This window comes from Salvelinus namaycush, chromosome 23 (assembly GCF_016432855.1).
Source record: "Salvelinus namaycush isolate Seneca chromosome 23, SaNama_1.0, whole genome shotgun sequence".
Taxonomy (NCBI): Eukaryota; Metazoa; Chordata; class Actinopteri; order Salmoniformes; family Salmonidae; genus Salvelinus; species Salvelinus namaycush.
This window is the reverse complement of record NC_052329.1, coordinates 27,837,285-27,863,474: the sequence shown is the minus strand read 5'-3', so window position 1 is coordinate 27,863,474 and position 26,190 is coordinate 27,837,285. Positions and strand designations below refer to the sequence as shown.

General features: G+C 44.0%; 1 protein-coding gene across 1 annotated transcript in view; it reads right to left on the bottom strand.

Moving 5' to 3' along the window:
- Positions 1 to 25,053, bottom strand: part of LOC120018257 (tripartite motif-containing protein 3-like) — a 35,692-nt gene extending 10,639 nt beyond the window's left edge. Inside the window, exons 1-4 of the mRNA XM_038961357.1 lie at positions 24,916 to 25,053; positions 2,977 to 3,155; positions 1,326 to 1,566; positions 303 to 454 (exon numbers count right to left, since the gene is read on the bottom strand). Of these exons, the coding sequence (XP_038817285.1) occupies positions 303 to 454; positions 1,326 to 1,566; positions 2,977 to 3,122 (539 nt within the window). The 5' untranslated portion in view covers positions 3,123 to 3,155; positions 24,916 to 25,053. The remainder of the gene's footprint in view (positions 1 to 302; positions 455 to 1,325; positions 1,567 to 2,976; positions 3,156 to 24,915) is intronic.
- Between the last annotated feature and the right edge of the window lie 1,137 nt (positions 25,054 to 26,190).

Sequence of the window (26,190 nt, the reverse complement as noted above, 5' to 3'; positions counted from 1 at the left end):
TGGGACAGGAAGAGGAAACAGTATACTGTCACAACTTCACACAATCAGATCAAGTAACCAACGGGCATGAACAGAGGAACTGACTAAATGTGTGTGCAATTTCCATCGACCTTCAGTCCTCCATTAGAAGCTGAAACCTAGAGACTGGAAAACTGCACTCTGGTACTTTATCATTGCACTTACCAAGACTTATCCAGTGTGTACACACACAGTGGTCAATGAACTCAGAATAGGGCTTTAACAACCCTATAACCGTCCATCATTACAGACAGAGCAGTATAGACCGGTTTACCATCCAGTACCTGTTGCGTATGGCATCCAGCTGGGTCTTCAGGGCTGCTTTCTGTTGCTCCAAGACATCTCTCAGAGGGACAGTCACATGTTCCCTGTGCTCTCCCTCAGTACACTCCAGACACATGGCAGTCTCACACGACTCACAGTAGAACTCCATCACCTGCAGGGGGCGGAGGGGAGCAACACACAGCACAGCTCAACACACATGATGACTCACCACAGACCAGGCAGGTTCATACAGTGACAAGGTCAAACATGGATACATTTACTCAATGGTTAGGGGCTTGTAATTGGTGTGAATCCACAATTATGAACAATACGCTCACTTCAATAAAAAACTGTCAAGGTCGGCCCTCAGACATTTTTCATTCAACTCAGATAAGTACTGATTTAGCTAGTCCATGGCGCATATCGACTAAGCGTCTCATAGTAGGGGTGATGATCTAGGATCAGTTTTGCCTTTTAGATCATAATGAATCAGATTATATGGACAGATTCTAGATCAGCCCTCCTACTCTGAAATGCTTTGTGGATACAGGTACTGATCTAAAATCAGTTGTGTTCACTCTAACAGTCAGTGACGCCAATGTATCATTAATTAGATGCCAGACTGAAGCCTACCTTTCCCACTTTGTTGGGGCAGCAGAGGGGCAGTAGAGGGGTAATAGAAGCCTACCTTGCCCTCGTGGTTGGGGCAGGAGAGGGGCAGTAGAGGGGTAGATGGGGCAGTAGAGGGGTAATAGAAGCCTACCTTTCCCTCGTGGTTGGGGCAGGAGAGGTGCAGTAGAGGGGTAGATGGGGCAGTAGAGGGGTAATAGAAGCCTACCTTGCCCTCGTGGTTGGGGCAGGAGAGGTGCAGTAGAGGGGTAATAGAAGCCTACCTTGCCCTCGTGGTTGGGGCAGGAGAGGTGCAGTAGAGGGGTAGATGGGGCAGTAGAGGGGTAATAGAAGCCTACCTTGCCCTCGTGGTTGGGGCAGGAGAGGTGCAGTAGAGGGGTAGATGGGGCAGTAGAGGGGTAATAGAAGCCTACCTTGCCCTCGTGGTTGGGGCAGGAGAGTGGCTGGCAGGCGGCAGCAGCACTGACTGACTCCAGCACACTGCAGGCCTCTGGAGGAGAACACTCTGGGTCCCTCTGCAGCACCTCCATCAGGTTGGTTATGAAGAAGTTATTCTGCAGCGCGGCCACGCCCTTCTCTGGCAGGATGGACGTCTGACGACACACTGGACACGATAGTGTCAGAGACTGAGGGGGGATGTAGTTCTGTAGGCATCTGGAAAAGACAGGAGAGAACAACAGGGATGGCTTGTTATAAACCATGTCAAGTTAATGGTGCTCATCACATTTAGACAAATGTCAACCCTTTCACCAATCGGCACCAATACAAAGGGTCAAGTCAAGGAGCTTACAACATTGCAGCCCTCTCCAGAAGATGATGTGAACAGAACAGACAGGGCAGAGGACAGGGCAGATGTCAGTGAGCTGTGTCAGGCAGTATGGAGAGCAGAGAGTGCTGATGAGAGCATTCCTGTCAAGTGAGAGTAGCAGGGGTGGAAAGAGCTGCTAGCTGGCAGCACCACTGTGGACTGTGCCACCATCAGGAGAATGCTCACTGCTCCTCTGTGTTCTCCTTCTCTCTTCCTCCATCTCTCTCAGTCTCTTTCTCATGCTCTCCCTCTCTAGCTGAAAGGTGCTTGTGGCCCCTCCTCCCCATGTGAATATGTGGTGAGATGGGTGAAGCAGCAGTAGCGTGGCACCCTCAGGAGAATGCACCCTGCTCTCCCTCCACCAGGCCTGGGGAGACTGCCTGTCACCTTAAGTCACTGGGAAGCCAAGCTGATAAGGAAATATCTGGCATACACATACATGACTCTCTTGACTTTATGCCATACACATACATGACTCTTGACTTTATGCCATACACATACATGACTCTTGACTTTATGCCATACACATACATGACTCTCTTGACTTTATGCCGCAATAACTTTCTCTCTCTCGCAAACATTACCTCATACCCTGACCTAGTTCAACAACTCACTATTGCAGAGCAGGAAATACATTTTCCTTAGATTAAAATAAGTGAGAAATACATCTGGTAAAGTAGTTTTGCAAAGACCATTAATTTGAGTTCATTTCCTCCTACACAGTAAGATACGGTGCACAAAAATCTACCAGACCCCAGCAGAACCTTGGGGTTGTGCCAGTAGTTAAGGTTAGGGAGAGGTAGGGTTCAAATCCCTTCTCACAGAAGGTGTGTAGTCAGAGCAGGATTTTAGTGTTGTGTTAGTGGTTGGGGTGTAGGCTGTAGGCCAGGGTTCCCCCCCCCCCCCCCAAGTTCTGAGCCAAAAAGCACATATTTTTTACATTTTAATTGTTGGACATAAAAGACTGTAAAAACACCAGCAAATCAGCTCCAAGTGATTTTAATTTTGGACATCTGTTCCAAAGTATTCCCACGCATAACAGAGAGATATGTGATCATATACAAATGTAAGCAAGGTTTGAAATTATTATGTTTTAGTCAAATATTATATCTGTTTGGGCTTCTTGCGGTCAATCAGCAGTCTACAGATTATTTGTCATTATGTTCCGGCCCCCTGATCATCTGCTCAAGATCAAATCGGCCTGAGGCTGAATTTAGTTGATGATCCCTGGTATAGGGTGTATGGTAGAGACTTACTTCTCACAGAAGGTGTGTAGGCAGGGCAGGACTTTAGGGTTGTGGTAGTGGTCCAGACAGATGCTGCAGACCAGGAACTGCTTGTCTATCTGCCGAACCACCGGGCTGGTGCTGTCCGTCTCACGCTTCGCCATGGCGACAGACATTCACAGGGAGAAGGAGCACAAGCACCTTTTCACCTGAAGAAAGAGAGATGAGCGGGTGAGAACACTGGCACACAAGCTGCGTTACGAACACAGACTCTTTTCCCTGGAGGGTATCCTTGCTTACTTTTCCTCATAGATTGTCGAAGCATTGGATTGGTGAAAGCATTGCCTTTTCTTACACACGTTAATTCCCTTTAAATCCATTACAGAGTGAGTGAATTAATAGAAAATCATAGTGCAACTATGGAGAAAGAGGAGGCCCCACCTGACCATAGGAAAGGAGGACAGGATCACTATCAGTTCAAGGGTTCACAGGAGTAAGATGGCGTCATGTCATTGTATAGAATAATTACTTGATGACCAGAAACAGCGTCATCATCATCATCATCATCATCATCATCAGGAGATAAAGTCAAGGGTGCTCTCCTAGTTTATCCAACCATATCCCTATAAACACAGATGATCGATCCATTATATTGACCAGATACTCTATTGGCCACTCTAACAATGAAAATAAATGTTAACAAATGGCAGGAAGGCAGTAGGGAGGAGGCAAGATCAGGTGGGACTATTCTAGCCAATGACAGGGCATATACGCGTGTGAACAGGCAGAACGGTTACCACAGCCACAAAGTAAAATGGGCTATATCGTATTCCTGAAAACAAAAATTTGCTCTTTGGTTTTAATTTAAGGGTATGGATAGGCATAAGGTTAGCAGTGTGGTTAGATTTAAAATCACATTTTAAGAAGATAAATTGTAGAAATAGAAGGGTTTGCAAAGGTAATTGAACTAAATTACTTATCGCTCCGTAGCACTCACTTCTGTCATCATGAAGTGCTTTGAGAGACTAGTTAACGATCATAGCACCTCTACCTTACACTCTAGACCCACTTCAATTTACTTACCGCCCCAATAGATCCACAGACGATGCAATAGCCATCGCACTGCACACCATCCTATCCCATCTGGACAAGAGGAATTCCTACGTAAAAACGCTGCTCATCGACTATAGCTCAGCATTCAACACCATAGTACCCTCCAAGCTCGTCATTAAGCTCAGGGCCCTGGGTCTGAACCCCGCCCAGTGCATATGGGTCCTGGACTTCCTAACGGGTCACCCCCCATGTGGTGAAGGTAGGAAACAACACCTCCACTTCGCTGATCCTCAAAACAGGGGCCCCACAAGGGTGCGTTCTCAGCCCCCTCCTGTACTCCCTGTTCACCCATGACTACGTTGCCATGCACACCTCCAACTCAATCATCAAGTTTGCAGATGACACAACAGTAGTAGGCCTGATTACCAACAATGACAAGACAGCCTACAGGGAGGAGGTGAGGGCCCTGGAGGAGTGGTGCCAGGAAAATAACCTCTCCCTCAATGTCAACAAAACAAAGGAGCTGATTGTGGACTTCAGGAAACAACAGAGGGAGCACGTCCCTAACCACATCGAAGGGACCGCAGTGGAGAAGGTGAAAAGCTTCAAGTTCCTCGGCGTACACATCACTGACAAGCTGAAATGGTCCACCCACACAGACAGCGCCTCTTCAACCTCAGGAGGCTGAAGAAATTTGGCTTGGCCCCTAAAACCCACAAACTTTTACAGATGCACAACTGAGAGCATCCTGTCGGGCTGTATCAACCGCACCGCCCACAACCACAGGGCTCTCCAGGGGGTGGTGCGATCTGCCCAACACATCATCCAGGGGGTGGTGCGATCTGCCCAACACATCATCCAGGGGGTGGTGCGATCTGCCCAACACATCATCCAGGGGGTGGTGCGATCTGCCCAACACATCATCCAGGGGGTGGTGCGATCTGCCCAACACATCATCCAGGGGGTGGTGCGATCTGCCCAACACATCATTGGGGGCAAACTACCTGCTCCAGGACACCTACAGCACCCGGTGTCACAGGAAGGCCAAAAAGTTCAATGACAACAACCACCCGAGCCACTACCTGTTCACCCCGTTATCATCCAGAAGGCGAGGTCAGTACAGGTGCATCAAAACTGGGATCGAGAGATAGAAGCTGTTTTTCAATCTCAAGGCCATCAGATTGTCAAATAGCCATCACTAGCCGGCTTCTACCCGGTTACGCAACCCTGCACCTTAGAGGCTGCTGCCCTATATGCATAGAGACTTGGAATCACTTTAATAACAGAACACTAGTCACTTTAATAATGTTTACATACTGCTTTACTCATGTCATATGTATATACTGTATTCTATTCTACTGTATTTTAGTCTATGACACTACAACATTGCTCAATCTAATATTTATATCTTTCTTAATTCCATTATTTTACTTTTAGATTAGTGTGCATAGTGTGTGTAGTGTAATATTACTGAACTGCTTCATGACTTAATGACTGGGGAGACAAATGGATCCATGTGATTACGACTACAGGGCCAGAGGGCCACAGGGCCAGAGATGATGATCGCTGTCACAGAGGTAACAAGAGAACATGGCTGAGCCCAAAATGGTACCCTATTTCCTTTATAGTGCACTACTTTTGACTACTTTTGATCAGGTCCTATTGCCCTATGTAGGGAATATGGTACCATTTCGGACGCAACCCATTAACAACATTTTTTTGATTAGTTTCTCTGATTTATATATTACGTTTTTAGGGTATAGTAAAATGACATATCAGTGGTTTGAAGTGGGCCTAGAGACAGTAATGATGTTGATAGGATATCTGCACATAAAGCCAGAGCTGGCATTACAATGATTTTTATCAGTGTGTCAACTCCAGATTAACAGTGTGGAGATGCCATGCTGTACTGTCTATATGAACACAGATTAACAGTGTAGAGATGCCATGATGATGACATGCTGTACAACACAGATTAACCCCTACATCACCAACAACATACTGCCATGAAGTGGTAACTATTAGTGACAACTGTACATAGCCATACTGCTCTAACATGGTCAAGTCACATTCACGAATCAAGCAGCAGTCTCTCACACAATCTGTAGATACACCATATTAGCCTATATATATATAAAACATGTTTTGGGTTGACTACTTGATAGATGCTGTATGGTCTTTGTCTTCTGAGAGCCAGGTCATGGAGACATTATGGGGTAGGCCTATTGTATTCTCATAGCAGGACAGAGCAGAGCCTGAGCCACAACCACAGCATGGCCTGGAGCAGATCATTGTGACACCAGCCACGTGCCGCTCTGAGGTCCTGATACAGACAGGCCTTATTATAGGCGCTGCGGAGAGGAGAGACGAAGGCCTGCTAGTATCAGACCACTGCTACAACCACCCACAGTACCACCCACAGTCCTACCCACAGCTTCATCAGACCCAGTGCTACTGTACAGTACTACTATACCACATATCAGCCCAGTGCTACTGTACAGTACTACTATACCACATATCAGCCCAGTGCTACTGTACAGTACTACTATACCACATATCAGCCCAGTGCTACTGTACAGTACTACTATACCACATATCAGCCCAGTGCTACTGTACAGTACTACTATACCACATATCAGCCCAGTGATAGAGCCCAGTGTTCCCACAAGCCACACGCCTACCCCAACACATCCGCCCACTAGCTGCAACCGTTCCATAACATTGACGCTTTATTTTAGCTTCATATGTAAAAGCTTGTCTTATTCTTCTATATTAGGCTTGGTAATAAGTATGTCCTTATGCAGAAGCAGTCATAAGCTCCTTGTTAAAGAGTAATGTCATCCCCGGTTAGGTCCTACTCTCAGACAGCTTTGATTAAAAAAAAGAAGTACATTCTACTTTAAAATGAAATAGCCAATCCTTTTATGACTCACTACACTCTTAGAAAAAAAAGGTGCCACTCGAAGAACTCTTCGGCTGTCCCCATAAGAGGACCCTTTTTAGTTGCAAGTAGAACCCTTTAGGGTTCCATGTAGAACCCTTTCTGCAACCCTTTCTCTTTACCTAGAACCAAAAAGGGTTTCACCTGGAACCAAAAGTGTTCTCCTATGGGGACAGCCGAAGAACACTTTTGGAACCTTTTTTTCTAAGAGTGTACTCTCTTAAACGACATAACCTGTTATGTAGTGATGATTGTCTGCTCTGCAAAGTATGAACACAAATCCCTTTTTGTCAGTAACACCTAGGATTATGTATAGATCATGTTTAAAACGAGCAGGTTGAAATTACTTTTGATATGTGTTGCAAAGATCTCATAGCAGGTATTCATAGCCTGCATCTCAAATGGAAACCTATTCCATATACAGTGCACTACTTTTGACCAGGGCCCATAGGGCTCCAGTCACGAGTAGTGCACTATATAGGGAATAGAGTGTCATTTGGGACTCAGCATTACTGGGTGATACAACATGGCAGGTTACCAGGGATAGAAAGCGGTATGCTACAAAAGAACAAACTGGCCTTAAATCTGTGGGCCTTAAATCCAGCTTGATAAGAGAACAATGTCCACACTGTCTAAAATAACGTATTCACTGAGGGCAGGAAATACTGTATCACAAACAGCCAATTTTGGAGAAAATATTGTGTTAAAAAAGGACATATGGTAGCATGTGGTAATATTATGCTATACAGTTTCAGGCCATGCCTGTGAGTGACCTAGATAGAAACTAATCCAGGGAATGGAATACAGAGACAGGGGGAAACTCCCTGATATGTGAGAAACATACACACATAGATATCCTACAATTCACTAGAGTGGATGATGTCATAGACCTGTATTTTTAGTCATGTTGCTAAGACGCCAATTTCCACTCTAATGAATTATACAATCTAATCTCTATGCTTCAACCTTGTTTCTACAGAAATGTATAATGACTCACCCTTCACATCTTTACCACCACAGCCCTGATGCAACTAATCCAGGGAATGAATGTGAATACAAGACTGTGTTAGTTCGCTGAGCTAACGCAAGTCTTCCCTTAGAGAGAAACATCCACTCACCTTTCACATCTTCACCACCACCACAGCCTGTAGTGTAGGACTGTAAGTCTGTCCCTCAGTCTGGACTCATCTTTCATGTGCTGGGCTTGACTGAGGCTCGGTCAGTAATCTCTCCTCAGAGACAAATCAATTCAACTGTTCTCTCAATCTGACTTCTCTGCTCTGTCCAGTTCTGTTCTGTCGTGACGGAGCAGCGGACCAGCAGACCGCTGAGCCTTGGAGCTTTCCTAAAGCTCTCCTGCTCTGCTCACAAACAGACCACAATGAATGCTGCGATTCCCTCCTTCTTTACCCCATCTTTCTGTTCTCCCTCCTGGCTGTCATTTTCTCTCTCTGGTGGTTATTTATTTACACACCAGACTGTGAGATTAGTCGCTTGACACAGTAGACAAAGCATATAGCTCTTCTCTGTGTAACTCTCCAGGCAGTTCCTCCTCTCTCTGTTGTGTTGTTCTGGTGCTGAAAGAGGAAGGAGTAAAAAGAGGAAGCCTTAAAATGTCACTCCCCAAATTCCTCCCTGGTTCCTTCCCCTGTACCTCCTCCTGCCTGACTCCCAGCTGGCCTAGAGGAGAGCTGAATAGCAGTAGCTCTGAGAGGACCACCTGTCTGTATATCTGTCTGTCTGTCTCTCTCTGCATGCCTGTCTGTCCATCTGTCTGTCTGTCTGGGAGCAGTAGTAGGTACATAACAGTAGTATGGTGGTAGGGATATAGCTTCTATACACCGAGAGAAAGAGAGAGAAGCAGGGAGCTAGCTTCTATACACACACACAGAGAAAGAGAAGCAGGGAGCTAGCTTCTATACGCACAGAGAAAAGCAGTGAGCTAGCTTCTATATACACAGACAGAGAGAGAGAAGCAGGGAGCAAGCTTCTACACACACAGAGAGAGAGAGAAGCAGGGTGCTAGCTTCTACACACAGAGAAAAGCAGGGAGCTAGCCTATACTAGAAGTCGACCGATTAGTCGGAATGGCCGATTAATTAGGGTCGATTTCAAGTTTTCACAACAATTGTTAATCGGCATTTTTGGACACCGATCATGGCCGATTACATTGCACTCCACGAGGAGACTGCGTGGCAGGCTGACTACCTGTTATGCGAGTGCAGCAAGGAGCCATGGTAAGGTGCTAGCTAGCATTAAACGTATCTTACAAAAAACAATCAATCTTGACATAATCACTAGTTAACTACACATGGTTGATGATATCACTAGGTTAACTAGCTTGTCCTGCGTTGCATATAATCGATGTGGTGCCTGTTAATTTATCATTGAATCATAGCCTACTTCACCAAACGGGTGTTTTAACAAGCGCATTCGCAAAAAAAGCGCTGTCGTTGCACCAATGTGTACCTAACCATAAACATCAACGCCTTTCTTAAAATCAATACACAAGTATATATTTTTAAACCTGCATATTTAGTTAATATTGCCTGCTAACATGAATTTCTTTTAACTAGGGAAATTGTGTCACTTCTCTTGCGTTCTGTGCAACAGAGTCAGGGTATATGCAGCAGTTTGGGCCGCCTGGCTCGTTGCGAACTGTGTGAAGACCATTTCTTCCTAACAAAGACAGCCAACTTAGCCAAATGGGGGATGATTTAACAAAAGCGCATTTGCGAAAAAAGCACAATCGTTGCACGAATGTGCCTAACCATAAACATCAATGCCTTTCTTAAAATCAATACACAGCAGTATATTTTTTTAAACCTGCATATTTAGTTAAAAGAAATTCATGTTAGCAGGCAATATTAACTAGGCAAATTGTGTCACTTATATGCAACAGTTTGGCCCGCCTGGCTCGTTGCAAACTAATTTGCCCAAATTTTACATAATTATGACATAACATTGAAGGTTGTGCAATGTAACAGCAATATTTAGACTTATGGATGCCACCCATTAGATAAGATACAGAACAGTTCTGTATTTCACTGAAAGAATAAACGTTTTGTTTTCGAAATGATAGTTTCCGGATTTGACCATATTAATGACCTAAGGCTCGTATTTCTGTGTGTTAATATGTTATAATTAAGTCTATGATTTGATATTTAATAGAGCAGTCTGACTGAGTGGTGGTAGGCAGCAGCAGGCTCGTAAGCATTCATTCAAACAGCACTTTCCTGCGTTTGCCAGCAGCTCTTCGCAATGCTTGAAGCACAGCACTGCACAAGCCTATCAACTCCTGATATGAGGCTGGTGTAACCGATGTGAAATGGCTAGCTAGTTAGCGGGGTGCGCGCTAATAGCGTTTCAAACATCACTCGCTCTGAGACTTGGAGTAGTTGTTCCCCTTGCAGGGGCCGCGGCTTTTGTGGAGCGATGGGTAACGATGGCTGTTGTCGATGTATTCCTGGTTCGAGCCCAGGTAGGGGTGAGGAGAGGGACGGAAGCTATACTGTTACACTGGCAATACTAAAGTGCCTATAAGAACATCCAATAGTCAAAGGTATATGAAATATATATTGAAGACTCATGTTAAAAGGAACCACCAGCTTTCATATGTTCTCATGTTCTGAGCAAGGAACTTAAACGTTAGCTTTTTTACATGTGTAACCGATGTGAAATGGCTAGCTAGGTAGCGGTGGTAGCAGCCTTTCAGTCGGTGACGTCACTTGCTCTGAAACCTTGAAGTAGTGGTTCCCCTTGCTCTGCAAGGGCCGCGGCTTTTGTGGAGCGATGGGTAACGATGCTTCGTGGGTGACTGTTGTTGATGTGTGCAGAGGGTCCCTGGTTCACGCCCGGGTCGGGGCGAGGGGACGGACTAAAGTTATACTGTTACATTGATACTGTTGACCCGGATCACTGGTTGCTGCGGAAAAGGAGGAGGTCGAAAGGGGGGTGAATGTAACCGATGTGAAATGGCTAGCTAGGTAGCAGTGGTGCGCGCTAGCAACCTTTCAGTCGATGACGTCACTTGCTCTGAAACCTTGAAGTAGTGGTTCCCCTTGCCCTGCAAGGGCCGCGGCCTTTGTGGAGCGATGGGTAACGACGCTTCGTGGTTAACTGTTGTTGATGTGTGCAGAGGGTCCCTGGTTCGCGTCGGGGCGAAGGGACGCCATAAAGTTATACTGTTACACATGGCACATATTGCACTTTTACTTTCTTCTCCAACACTTTGTTTTTGCATTATTTAAACCAAATTTAACATGTTTCATTATTTATTTGAGACTAAATTGATTTTATTGATGTATTATATTAAGTTAAAATAAAAGTGTTCATTGTTCATTCAGTATTGTTGTAATTGTCATTATTACAAATATATATATATATATATATATATATATATATATAAATAAATAAATAGGCCGATTAAATCGGCATCGAATTTTTTTGGTCCTCTAATCGGTATCGGCGTTGAAAAATCATAAAATCGGTCAACCTCTAGCCTATACACTCTTAGAGAGTAGTAGATGAACTAGCTCTAGACACAGAAATACACAGGGAGCTAGCTTCTATACAGAGAGATAGAGTAGGGTGAGCTAGCCTGCTGTAGTCTCCCTCAGACCAATACGCAGAGCATCCAGAGGCATCTGTCTCTGCTGCTGAGGGCAGCTCAAACAATCACATTCCTTCTGCTTTCAGCACATATACAATGAGAGCACTGAGCTCTCCCTCCCTCCCTCTCCCTTCTAAACCATCCCAGCAGCAGAAACAGTAGCAGTCTCAGCAACTTGCCTAGCACTATAAAGGGAATAGGGAGCCATTAGGGACACATCCATATCAGATAATAACCACTTTTGTCAAAAGTAGTGCACTATGTAGGGAATAGGGTGCCATTTGGTACACAACCATACAGTTGGAGTTGTTCTCAGCCAGCAGCAGCAGAAGCAGCAGGCTAGGCTATAGGGTCCATTGTTTTTTCCTGCCCAGTGATTACAAGACCCTGTGACGGAATCTCTGCAGATCCCTTTCCCTCTTCCCCCACACCCCCGCTCTCCCTTCCTCCCTCTGCCTCTCTCGCGCCATAGCCCCTCCCTCTCTCGCCCTCTCCCTCTCTTCTCAGCAGCTGAATGATAGCAGCTGAACAGTGACATCAGAAGGGTGCAAGCCAAGACAAACGCTTCAGGCTCCTCCCCTCTCTCTCCCTCTTTGCTCTGTGTGTGTGCTGGCTAGTTGCTACACTAAGCCTGCAGCAGCATTCCCTCCTCTCGCGCCCTCTGCTCTGTGTGTGTGCTGGCTAGTTGCTACACAAAGCCTGCAGCAGCATTCCCTCCTCTCGCGCCCTCTGCTCTGTGTGTGTGCTGGCTAGTTGCTACACAAAGCCTGCAGCAGCCTTCCCTCCTCTCGCGCCCTCTGCTCTGTGTGTGTGCTGGCTAGTTGCTACACAAAGCCTGCAGCAGCCTTCCCTCCTCTCGCGCCCTCTGCTCTGTGTGTGTGCTGGCTAGTTGCTACACAAAGCCTGCAGCAGCCTTCCCTCCTCTCGCGCCCTCTGCTCTGTGTGTGTGCTGGCTAGTTGCTACACAAAGCCTGCAGCAGCCTTCCCTCCTCTATCTCTCTGTATGTTCACTAGTCGAAACGCTAGTCCTGCGGCAGTCTACCTCCCCTCCCTCCACATACACTCACCCGGCAGCCCCCTCCCAGTTCCTCCCACTCGCTTCGCCACCGAAAGAGGACCCGTCTTTAAAAAAAACACTGTGTTCACCAGACAGCAGCTTTGTGCAATAATGCACTCTGACACGTCCGTGGAGAAAGGTTGAATGGCAGATATAACGGTGGGTGTGAAAAGGAGATTCTTAAGCCAAGGTTTACACAGAATTGTAACCTCACACAGAAAGGTGAATCCGTTTCAGCATGAAAGGGGTTTTTCAAACACTGTACAGTGTGTAACCCTCACTCATATAATAAAAATACCAACATGTGATTGACAGATGATACATGGAGAGAAAAGGAAAAACAACAGAAAGTGATTTTGTTCTACTATGGAGACTCAGATTCCATCCCAAATGGCGCCCTATTCCCTATGTCATGCATTGCACTATGAAGGGAATAGGGAGCCATTAGGGACAGCCCATATCAGATAATAACCACAGTAAGATCTGTTTCTTAATTCTGATTGATCCAGTGAGGAGTGATGCATGTCTACAGTAATTCTCACCTAAGAACCCTGTCATACTGCCCTTAATGTCAGCATGATGTCAGTATAGATTTCTGTGTGAGGGGTTCTAATCATGCTTTGGAGAGGGAGGGGAGCCCCAAATGATTTTTGAGACCCAGTCATACCTTCTATGTATGGTATCTCACCCACTCTCTCTCTCTCCACTAAGTGGCTTAACGGACTCCTGCAGGGCTGGGCTATGTCCACAGTCTGGATCACAGCCTCTCAGACTCTAATGACACAATCCCAGACGCTCAGTAACTAACACGTCTAGTCACCTCATCTACAGTAAATTAAAGCTGCACCATAGAGACCCATCATCCACACCCTAGCTGGTAAGGACATGGGCATTGGTAAAGGCTTTAGCATCTTGTCCAAGCCAGACTGGCCCATTGGGCAGGAGCCCAACTCCTGTTTCTGTAGCGTGAAGCAGCATGATGTACTGTACAAGTACCACCCCTTGGATAGAAAGCTAGTCTAGAGACATGGCCTTACCTCTAATCCATCTCCTTAATGCAACGTACCAAGCAGAGATGCATCGAGTCCCATTTTTAGAGTCTTTGGTAGCTCGACCCGGGACCAAACTCCCAACCAAAACTGAGTTGGTGTGTGAATAACCTATAAGATGTTACCAACCTCCTGTAAATACATACAGTAAAATCCCTATTCTATATGCTGCAACATTTAGAAGGTGTTGTGAATACTAGTTGTCTGGTTGGATTCTCATTCCTCTCTAATGTCCCGTCATCATCAGACCATTCTCTGCAGGACATTGTTTAATCTGCTACCTCACATTGCAGCCTTAGATTCACACAAAACATCACTCTCTGTTTAATCTGCCTGGAGGGATTTACTCTACAACACGTACAGGGATGGAATTGAAGGATTTTGGGGACTGACCAGCTTTGCCAGTAGAAAGTGATTTTTACTAGCACAGGTAGCATGCGTGTCCAAAATCTGTGATATTGGAAAAGACAAAATCTCCCTGGCCTGGCACGCTAATTTTGCAAATGTTCTACTAGCCCAGTCTTAAAAGTACTAGCCATAGGCTAGTTTAATTTCTATCCCTGCATGCACCTCAGCCCTAACGCACACCACCACTGCCCTGGAACCAAAGGGTTAGGAAGATCTACCCCGATTGCAAAAATGTCCATTTGTTGTATTACATTTCGTTTTTTCATCATCTGAGTGACTCACCACTGTGTAAATATGTCAGGATGAAGAAGTGAATATAGGCCTACTGCTGTTTGCCTGACTAATGCACAGCAAATTATGTTATCCGTTGTAGACAGACAATGCCACAGAGCAGAAGACTCCACTTAGAGTCTCTCTCTCTTTCCTCTAGGGGAGTCACAACTCCTGGGGTGGGGCTCAAATGACACCACATTCCCTATCTAATGCACTACATTCTACCAAAGCCCCAGCGCACACCATAGCCATACAGTAAAGATACTGTATAGTTTCTATTCTGTCTGTACATCATAGGTCTGACAGAGCAGTCAGCTGGGAGGTTGGCTGCAGATGACAGTCTGAGTGACCTAATGTGGGATGTGTACTGTACGTCTACAGTTCTGTCTAAGTGTGTTTAAATATAGACACTGGTTTATGTTTCCAGCTACATCTGTTGCTGTGGGCATGTCATCATCCAGTAATCTAGATCACAACACTGTGAAAGACAGCGAGGCCGTCGGTTTCTCCTATTTGTCACTGGGAGTGATATGTCGGTGTCATCAAAAGGAAGCATGACAGCAGAGAGACTTGAGTAACAGTAGGTAGGCTACATTTGCTAAAGAGTAGAGTGCAGGGCTCCAGATAGCTAACAATGTACAAGTTATGGTAGAAATCAGGACACCCCCCTCATTTGTCAAACAAACAAGAATGCATCAATTTGGCAAGACACAGATATTTCACCTTAACCATAATCTTTTAATCTAACTGTGTCTGTCTCCTGAAAAGCGATATACTGTAAAAAGCCTAAACAACTAGCCATACATTTTAACTCTCCGCTCCCCACCCAGTGCCTTGGGGTCGTGCCCTGACCCAGGTCAAGGTAGTGGAATGGGGAAACATAGAGAGCACATCAAGCATATAGAATATCCAACATATGGTCATCAGTCACATTAGTAGACAGAATGGATGTATTGTACAGGCTATAGGAAATACATAGGGAACGCATATGCAAGACTGTAGTCTACAGTACTTGGGTCATGCATGGCTGAATAGTAATTGAGTATTTGGATTCCTGTATTATTTAAATCGCCCCTAGTTTACAGAGCTGGAGGACTGTTCTATAGTCCCATGTAGAGGCTGAAAATATGTCAACACAGCTGACCCCAAGTGTAAAGTACATGGATGCTCATGTTAAAGAGTAATTGGAAGGTACAGCTGATAGTCAAGAGTAACTCAAGCATGCTGGCCATTCATATTTCACCTTAGAGAAAAGGCGTTGGCTCTCAGTCTACCCATTGATCATCATTCATACAGCAGACATACTGTAGCACACCGGCACAGCACCAAAGCTGAGTCCCCAATGGCACCCTATTCCCTATAGAATGCACTACTTTGACCAGAGCCCAAGAGCCCTGGTCAAAAGTAGTGTACTATACTGTAAGTGCAACGGACACAGACCTGGAATAAGAGCTTGACCAAAACAATCTGGGATTTTGCACTTCAAAAATGTGTATGACTATAGCATTTTACTGAAATAGTTTTTAGGGATAAATAGAAGCCGGAGTCTGTTTTCAACTAAAAGTATATCTCAACTCCAAAAGCCAGTGTTCTCTCTCCAGTTATGGTGAAGAAACGACAATAAAAGAGGAATCAAGTCTTATTAAAGCTAAGAGACAAGGATACACCAGCCATTTCTGTTTAGTGAGATAGCTTGAGATAATTTGATTTAAAAACAAGAGATTGTTTGGTCTCTTTAAGTACTTTAACCTCTACGGGATCGGTGTCCCTATACCAGGACGGTTGAGCTAACGTGCGCTCATGTGATTAGCATGACGTTATAAGTAACAGCAAACTTTCCAGGATATAGACATGTCTTATATGGGCAGAAAGCTTAAATTCTTGTTAATCTAACTGCACTGTCCAATTTACAGTAGCTACTACAGTGAAAAATGCCATGCTATTGTTTGAGGAGAGTGCACAACAAAAAAACATTTATCACCGCAACTGGTTTGACACATTCACTTCTGAAGGTTAATAATGTACTTAGATCTTGCTCTGATTTGTCATCCTGAGGGTCCCAGAGATAAAATGTAGCATAGTTTTGTTTGATAAAATCATTTTTTATATTCAAATGTAGGACCTGGGTTCTACAGTTTGAATCCCTGCTGTCTCTGGCTCCACACCCACCCTGCCCGGCCATCTAGATGTGTGAAAGTTAGTGTACAATCTAATGATCCATCATGTATGACATTCCTGGGAGAGTGTAAACTTACAAAAATGATATGGTAATACAAAATATATGTTCTCTATAGTCATGATCTTGAAAATGTATCAATTGACCAATTCGGCACATTTGGGCAGACTTGATACAAAATATTGTCTAGTATTGCAATGCTTCACTGGATCAATCTGAAACTTTGCACACACACTGCTGTCATTTAGTGGCCAAAATTGAAATTGCACCTAAATTGCAATATTATATTATAGCCTTTCTCTTGCATTTCAAAGATGGAACAAAACGAAAACTAGAAAACAGATGTTTTTTTGTTTGTATTATCTTTTACCAGATCTAAATGTGTTATATTCTCCTACATTAATTTCACATTTCCACAAACGTGAGAGTGATTCCTTTCAAAGTGTTTCCTTTTTTTCTAATCTTTACAGGAAAATGCCACAGGCACTATCTGATATGTAGAGACATTTCACTGCAGCTAATGTAGAAGGAAAGGCTGTGTACATTTGCATGGCCGATTAATTAGGGCCGATTTCAAGTTTTCATAACAATCGGTAATCAGCATTTTTGGACGCCGATTACATTGCACTCCACGAGGAGACTGCGTGGCAGGCTGATACGCGAGTATGTGGTACCTAGTACACGAGTGCAGCAAGGAGCCAAGGTAAGTTGCTAGCTAGCATTAAACTTATCTTATAAAAAACAATCAATCAATCTTAACATAATCACTTGTTAACTACACATGGTTTATGATATTACTAGTTTAACTAGCTTGTCCTGCAAATAAACAATGCGGTGCTTGTTAATTTCTCATTGAATCACACCCTACTTCACCAAATGTGTGATGATTTACCAAGCGCATTCCCGAAAAAAGCACTGTCGTTGCACCAATGTACCTAACCATAAACATCAATGCCTTTCTTAAAATCAATACACCAGTATATTTTTTTAAACCTGCATATTTAGTTAAAAGAAATTCATGTTAGCAGGCAATATTAACTTGGGAAATTGCATCACTCCTCTTGCGTTCAGTGCAAGCAGAGTCAGGGTATATGCAGCAGTTTGGGCCGCCTGGCTTGTTGCGAACTGTGTGAAGACCATTTCTTCCTAACAATGACAGTAATTAATTTGCCAGAATTTTAAATAAATTATGACATAACATTGAAGGTTGTGCCATGTAACAGCAATATTTAGACTTATGGATGCCACCCATTAGATAAGATATAGAACGGTTCTGTATTTCACTGAAAGAATAAACATTTTGTTTTCGAAATTATTGATTCCGGATTTGACCATATTAATGACCTAAGGCTCATATTTCTGTGAGTTTATTATATTATAATTAAGTCTATGATTTGATATAGCAGTCTGACTGAGCGGTGGTAGGCAGCAGCAGGCTCGTAAGCATTCATTCAAACAGCACTTTCCTGCATTTGCCAGCAGCTCTTCGTAATGCTTGAAGCACAGCGCTGTTTATGACTTCAAGCCTATCAACTCCCGAGATTAGGCTGGCAATGCTATAGTGCCTATAAGAACATCCAATAGTCAAAGGTATATGAAATACAAATGGTATAGAGAGAAATAGTCCTATAATAAACTACAACCTAAAACTTCTTAACTGGGAATATTGAAGAGGAACCACCAGCTTTCATATGTTCTCATGTTCTGAGCAAGGAACTTAAACGTTAGCTTTTTTAAATGGCACATATTGCACTTTTACTTTCTTCTCCACCACTGTGTTTTTGCATTATTTAAACCAAATTGCACGTTTCATTATTTATTTGAGACTAAATAGATTTTTATTTATGTATTATATTAAGTTAAAATAAAAGTGTTCATTCAGTATTGTTGTAATTGTCATTATTACAAATATATATATATATATATATATATATATATATATATATATATATATATGCAACTCGTTCACTTCTGATGCTCACAGGCAATGTGTATTGGAAGAGATTTCTGAATGTTCTTCGCCCAGCATACACCCCTCCAACCAGACATGCTTTATCTACTCATTTGCTGGATGCAGAGATCAAGTGAAGGTCAAGCAAATCATAGAGAAAGCAGACTGTATTGCAATCATCTCTGATGGGTGGTCGAATGTTCATGGGCAAGGAATAATTAACTACATCACCTCCACCCTTCAACCAGTATTCTACAACAGCACAGACAAGGGACAACAGACACACCGGTCTCTACATTGCAGATGAGCTGAAGGTAGTCAATGACCTTGGACCACAGAAGGTATTTAGCAGACGCTCTGGATAAGAGCGTCTGCTAAATGACTTAAATGTAAATGTTAAATGTATTTGCACTGGTGACATACAATGCTTGGTCTAAAGTAGGAGTCCTACCCTCACATCACACCCATTGGCAGTGCAGCTCATGCATTGAATCTGCTCCTCAAGGACATCATGGCACTGAAAACAATGGATACACTCTACAAGAGAGCCAAGGAAATGGTTAGGTATATGAAGGGTCATCAAGTTATAGCAGCAATCTACCTCACCAAGCAAAGTGAGAAGAATAAGAGCACCACATTGAAGCTGCCCAACAACACCCGTTGGGGTGGTGTTGTCATCATGTTTGACAGTCTCCTGGAGGGGAAGGAGTCTCTCCAAGAAATGGCCATATCACAGTCTGCCGATATGGACCGCTCCATCAAGAGGATCCTCCTGGATGATGTATTTTGGGAGAGTGTGGTAAGCAGCCTGAAACCTATAGCAGTAGCCATTGCACAGATTGGGGGAGATAATGCCATCCTGTCTGATGTTCAGACTCTGCTTGCAGATGTAAGAGAAGAAATCCGTACTGCCCTGCCCACTTCACTGTTGCTCCAAGCAGAGGAAACTGCAGTTCTGAAATACATCAAATAGCGTGAAGACTTCTGTCTGAAGCCCATGCACGCCGCAGCGTACATGTTGGACCCCAAGTATGCTGGCAAGAGCATCCTGTCTGGTGCAGAGATCAACAAGGCCTATGGTGTCATCACTACTGTGTCTTGCCACCTTGGCGTGGATGAGGGCAAGTTTCTTGGCAGTCTGGCGAAGTACACTTCCAAACAAGGGCTTTGGGATGGAGATGCAATATGGCAGTCGTGCCAACATATCTCATCAGCCACCTGGTGGAAGGGGCTTTGTGGATCTGAGGCTCTTTCCACTGTTTCCTCCATCATCCTCCAAGTCCCACCAACATCAGCCACCTCAGAGCGCAACTGGTCCTTGTTTGGGAACACACACACCAAAGCACGCAACAGGCTGACCAATACAGAAAAATTGGTGGCCATCCAGACAAATTTGAGGCTTTTGAGCCTGACAATGAGCCATCCTCAACAAAGTTGGAAAGTGACAGTGAAGATGAGGCCTCAGAGTCTGATGTTCAAGAGGAGGACATTGAGGAGGTCCAGGGAGAAGACATGGAAGCCTGAGAGGAAGACAACCAAAGCTTTAGTTTCTAGACTATCATTTTACAGATGTTGAAAAAGTTTTATGGGAATCATTCAATATTCCCTTTCTTTTGTTGTTCAGTAAAATCATGTGAAGAGTCAACTAATTTAATTAAAGTTAAATTTGTAACTAAATTGCTTTTTAACATTTCTATTGGAAGAATTTAATAAATTTGCAATTATGTCTACTTATGATAAGGTAAAAGGTTTATGTTTCTGTCTCCATATGATATGGTAAATATATCCAATGCAAAAAACATCTACATTTTAAAATGGTATTCATATTAATTTGCATATATTTCCATTAATTCCCATATATTCCCACGGAAAGTATCCACCTCTGAATATTCCCAAAATGTGCAATCCTACTCAGCACAATAGCAGCTCATTAGGATACACACACCTATGTATGTGGCATATTAAAAAGAGGCTACCGCCTGCACACACCGCAAGCATCTATAAACACACACACCTTGCACTGCAGATCTCAGAAAGGTCCGTCCACACACACGCACACACACCGCAAGCATCTATAAACACACACACCTTGCACTGCAGATCTCAGAAAGGTCCACACACACACACACACATAGCCCATACTGTAGTCATGACTTGAGTTTATTGATTCATGTGGGATAAATGAGGCTAGATGCAAATCAGCCTCAACACATTCAAATGGAAAAGAGCTCATCTCTCCTCTCCATACACAAAGAAACATTCTGGTATACAATACTGTATACAGCACAGGCACAGTCATAGACAGATAGATAGTGAACCTGGTGCTCAGTGTCTCTGTCTATATGAATTCAGAAAGCTAATAAAGTCCATGTCTGTGTCCAAAATGACATCTAATTCCATAGTGCACTACTATTGACCAGGGCTCAAATGGCTCTGCTCAAAAGTATTGCACTATGTAGTGGATACGGTACCTTTTGGGATGCGAACATAATCCATTATCTCAGAGCCAGGGGTCAGGAGGAGCACAAAGTACCTCACTAACCAGCCAGCTATGACGTTACAGGAAATTAAAATCACTCTCTCGGAAACAGCCTATTAAATGCTGCTTTTCACTAAGACTCACCCAATCAGACCAATGCTAGTTTCCCTAGGCATACTGGTTGCCTCCCACATAACGAGGTTAAATGCTGCTTTTCACAGAGACTCACCCAATCAGACCAATGCTAGTTTCCCTAGGCATACTGGTTGCCTCCCACATAACGAGGTTAAATGCTGCTTTTCACAGAGACTCACCCAATCAGACCAATGCTGAACCACTGTAGATACGGATCCTGAGAACTGCCATTAATACTGTTATGCATTGCAGGACTATTCTACTGTGGATGATCACAACCCTACATCTGAAAACTATTGTTAGGTCTCATTAATGGGAACGTTATGCCTGTGCCTTCCTGCTTGGAGACTAGAGAAAGAGGACTGTGATGTGTTGATACTAATAGTGGTAAGGGTCAAATACAGTTAGGAAGAATGAGTCCTACTGGCTGCCCTCAGAGTGTTTAAGACTCAATCTAATAACATTCCAACAAATCACATCAAGTCAAACTAAATGTTTTAGTATATTGTAAACCAATCAATTCACTTCACAGTAAAAAGAACACAGCGGTTCCTGTGGCTTACAGACTTATAGGTGACAAGGGGAACAATGCTATTCTTCCCAGTTTGTAGTGGTAAAATTTAAGGATGCACAGATATGACATTTTTGGCCAATACCGATATCCAATATTTTCCTTGCAAAAAAACGATACCCGATATTTACAATTTTAGCGGCATTTTAAGCACTCTAGTACAGTTAAATAGTTGAAACACACACACACAAAAAGTAATTTTGTTGGGATTTTCGTATGTCCCCATTACCAGTAAAACATAATCAAAATCTATTTATTTCACTTACTTGCTGTGTTTCGTTCATTTGTTCAGTCTCAACTAGGATTTCATCATACATGTCAAGCAGTGAAGTTTCAGCTCTGTCTGTCCGTGGCCTCTCTTCCTCGGTGCGCACTGTCACTGTGTCTGTAACATTTCACATAAACCCTGTTTCTTGTCCGCATCGAAGTAGCGGTACTTGTACCTAGCATTGAGCATGGTGGCGACACAGTAGAGAGGCTCAGAGAGAATGCCACCAAATCGCTTGTTCTCAGCCTCTTGTAGAGTACTTTTGCAAGTTTTAACCCCACGTCTGTGTCGTCAGTTTTGTTGAGCAGGCGTTTCAATACCATGACAGAGAGTATCACGTTTGCTGCAGGCGCAGTTGATTCGTTTATTTCTCCAGTCAGTTGTTCAAATGGCACTAGGAGTGTGTTCATGTTTCCAAGTTTCAAACATGTCCTGAAATGCCATTGAAATGGCAGCAGCCGTATTAGAGGGCAATGAATTCCATTATCTTGGAGTTAATGGATTTCGCCTTTGAGTTGTCTCGCTGAAATTCTCTTACTCTCTCAGATGACTGCTCGACCTGAACTTGTTTAGTTGTTGGAAGAGTGTGCTTAGTATTTTTCTGCTTCTGTTCTGTGTAGCACTGTATTTTTTGTGGCGTCATTACATCATCTACCTACATTATATAGGTATGCCCGTCAGCTTTGACATCGGCGTTAAACTAGACATCGGCCCGATTCTGATATTGCCACCATGCTTCACCATAGGGATTTTGCCAGGTTTCCTCCAGACGTGACGCTTGACATTCAGGCCAAAGGGATCAATCTTGGTTTCATCAGACCAGAGAATCTTGTTCCTCATGGTCTGAGAGTCCTTAGGCACCTTTTGGCAAACTAAGCGGGCTGTCATGTGCCTTTTACTGAGGAGTGGCTTCCGTCTGGCCACTCTACCATAAAGGCCTGATTGGTGGAGTGTTGCAGAGATGGTTGTCCTTCTGGAAGGTTCTCCCATCTCCACAGAGGAACTCTATAATTTCTTGGTCACCTCCCTGACCAAGGCCCTTCTCCCCCGATTGCTCAGTTTGGCCGGGCGACCAGCTCTAGGAAGAGTCTTGGTGGTTCCAAACTTCTTCTATTTAAGAATGATGGAGGCCACTGGGGGGCGGGGGTTGAACTAGGATTCCAAACAAGATTCCAGACTCTCTCTCTCTCTCTCTTCTACAAACCCACAGCATTCACAGTCACAATGCACTATTGTCTATTAATCTCCCATAAAGCAGCATGGAATTACAGCAAAGACTCATACTAATGACATTATTAATACAGCACAGCACAATTATGTATTAGTACACAGTATTACATTATAAAAACTACAGTAATAGTGTAATATTAATAGTGTAGTAGTAGTAGTGACAGCATCCTGTAACCAGTCAGACCATGCTTAGCTTCAGAACATGCCTAAGGGTTGCATGTCTGACTGAGGGTTGCAGTCAGGTCTTATTAACGGTGGGAGCTGACTACAGCTAACAGCCTGCTGCTGATGTCTGTCTGATCTTACGCATACAGGGCTGCTTGCTCTGAGCAAGACCAGGGCTGTGGGCAGCTCCCCTACGCACTGACCTGAGATCAGCTGTTAGCTGTGTTCAGTGCCCTAATAGTGCACACTGTAATATATTAACAGATCTGGGAACCGCTGTTAGCTGTAGTCAGCTCCCACCGTTAATAAGACCTGACTGCAACCCTCAGTCAGACATGCAACCCTTAGGCTGTATGAACAGCATCAAACACAGTCTACCCAGTAGTCAAACATGCACGGCATCCAAAGTAGTCTTCTACAACCCAACATAACCCAGCACTGCAACAAACCTAAGCACATCTCACTAAGAAAGTCAATCAACATTGTGGAACACTACTGGACATCTATAATGTTTGATGCAGGATAGGGGAGGTACCTAGACACCCAACCCTGTGACAATACAATGCCAAATGATGAGCCATAGAATGACTTGAACATAGATCTAACCTGCTGATTCGCATGTTCCTGTCTGACAGTATGAGCTTACAGTACCATTACCTAACATTACCTAACACTGAAACAACAGAACATCATTACCTTACATAACACCAAAACATAACATTATTACCTAACACTGAAACATAACATTATTATATTACATAACACTGAAACATAACATAACCTAACATACACTCTTAGAAAAAAGGGTTATTGGGCTGTCCCCATAGGAGAGCCCTTTAGGGTTCCATGTAGAACCCTCTGTGGAAGGGGGTTCTATCTGGCACCAAAAAGGGGTTCTACCTGGAACCAAAAGGGGATTCTATCTGGGACCAAAAGGGGATTCTATCTGGGACCAAAAGGGGATTCTATCTGGGACCAAAAGGGGATTCTATCTGGGACCAAAAGGGGATTCTATCTGGAACCAAAAGGGAGTTCTACCTGGAACCAAAAGGAGTTCTACCTGGAACCAAAAGGAGTTCTACCTGGAACCAAAAAGGGTTATTCAAAGTGTTCTCCTATGGGGACAGCTGAAGAACCATTTTAGCACCTTTTTTCCTAAGAGCGTAACATTTAAACATAAACATATATAGACATATATGATAAATTCTCCAAAATACTGTAACCTCTTCCAGCCACAAGCCCTGCCCATAGACTGCAGTATAGATGCCCACCTGCCACCGAGAAGAGCACGCAGCCAGGAGCCAAAATGGAGAGGTGTGTGTGTGTGCGTGCGTGCGTGCATGTGCCATTCCCCCCTCTTATGAATAGAAGAGCCGTAGAAGCCTAGTGGTCAGTAACCACTGCTGTTCCTGTTCTGAGATTCATTGAACTGAGGCAGATGCCAGACGCGATACTGTAATCAATTATTCAAACGCTTCCTTGCATCCATATGTAGCGAAAAATCCTGGACATGGCACTGCACTGCACTACGGTTGGCTGGGGAGAAAGCCCAGGAAAACAGACAGCGAGAAAGACAGACTGAATGGGAGGATTGTACTCACATGAATTTCCAGGCAGCCTTAGAGAGAAGTGTCAGCATCCAAGTCCACACAGAGAGCTGTCCATTGTCTAAGTCCTACTTTGTTAAAACAGAATCCACAGAGAGAATGGTGAGAAAGGAATAAAAGGGCAGGGTCTGCTGTGTTTGGGAAGAGAAGGAGAGCGAGACCGGGAGACGAAGGAGAAGAGAAAGGAAGGGAGGGAGAGGCGGCACCCATACAAAGACTGTTGGAGGATTGGCTAGAGAGCAGTGGGAGGAGTTTAGTTGTCCAATGATATATATCGTATGTAAATGAGATATAAATGATGTAGAGCATCCTCAGAATGTGATGGAGGGATACAGACTGTCTGCTGCAATAGGGTGTGACCTTTTTTATCCACGCCCCCTGCCCATAAAAGGACAAAGGACGCTTTCACTGCTTCCTCTGGTTCTCCTACTGTCTGAATCAGGATGGTATTTAAGACATAAGGAACACATAGAGAAGCTGTAGAGAAGACAATGGCCAAGCACCAATGACTGTATTTACCATGAATAAATGTAGCCTACCCATTGACCAACTGGTGAGGGGTGATCTTTATAGAAAAGAACTAGGACTAGGATTCCAAACAAGATTCCAAATAATAGATCTAGGGGTTGGATAAACCCACAGGAGAAATGGCTTATCTTTATGCAAAGTTAGTACAGGTAGAGAAGATGAGAAGAGAAGTGGAGGGAGTGATGGAGGGATGTCAAAACAGTAGAGCAGACCAGCTGGGACTTCTGTATCCTGAAGGGTGAAAGGCAAGAGGACAGGGTGGTGCTAGGGTTTGGGGGTAGGGATGGGGGTACTTGTGGGGTGCAGTGGAACATGCAAGGCGATGCTTTCAGAAGAGGTGTTTAAAAATACCTCAATCCACACACCGTAATATACACACCCAATAAGACCAGAGGTGGCGTCTCAAATGGCACCCTGTTCCCTATATGGTGCACTACTTCTGACCAGGGCCCATAGGGTAAGTACTGTAGCTCACTATATAGTGATGCCCTATTAAGGGAAAGAGTGCCATTTGGGACTCAGTCCAGGATCATCTCTAATGTTTCAACAACAAAGGCTTTGAGATCCTCACGATTCTTTTGTTCTCCTCCATAGCCATAAAGTTCTTCATTAATGGGTTTAGAAAACTGGTGCATCTAGGTGGAGGAGATAGAAAGAGAGAGAGGGAGTCAAAGAGAGAGAGAGGAGGGAGATAATGTACATGGTGGCAATAGGAGGTGTTGTGTTTATGCTGACACAGGT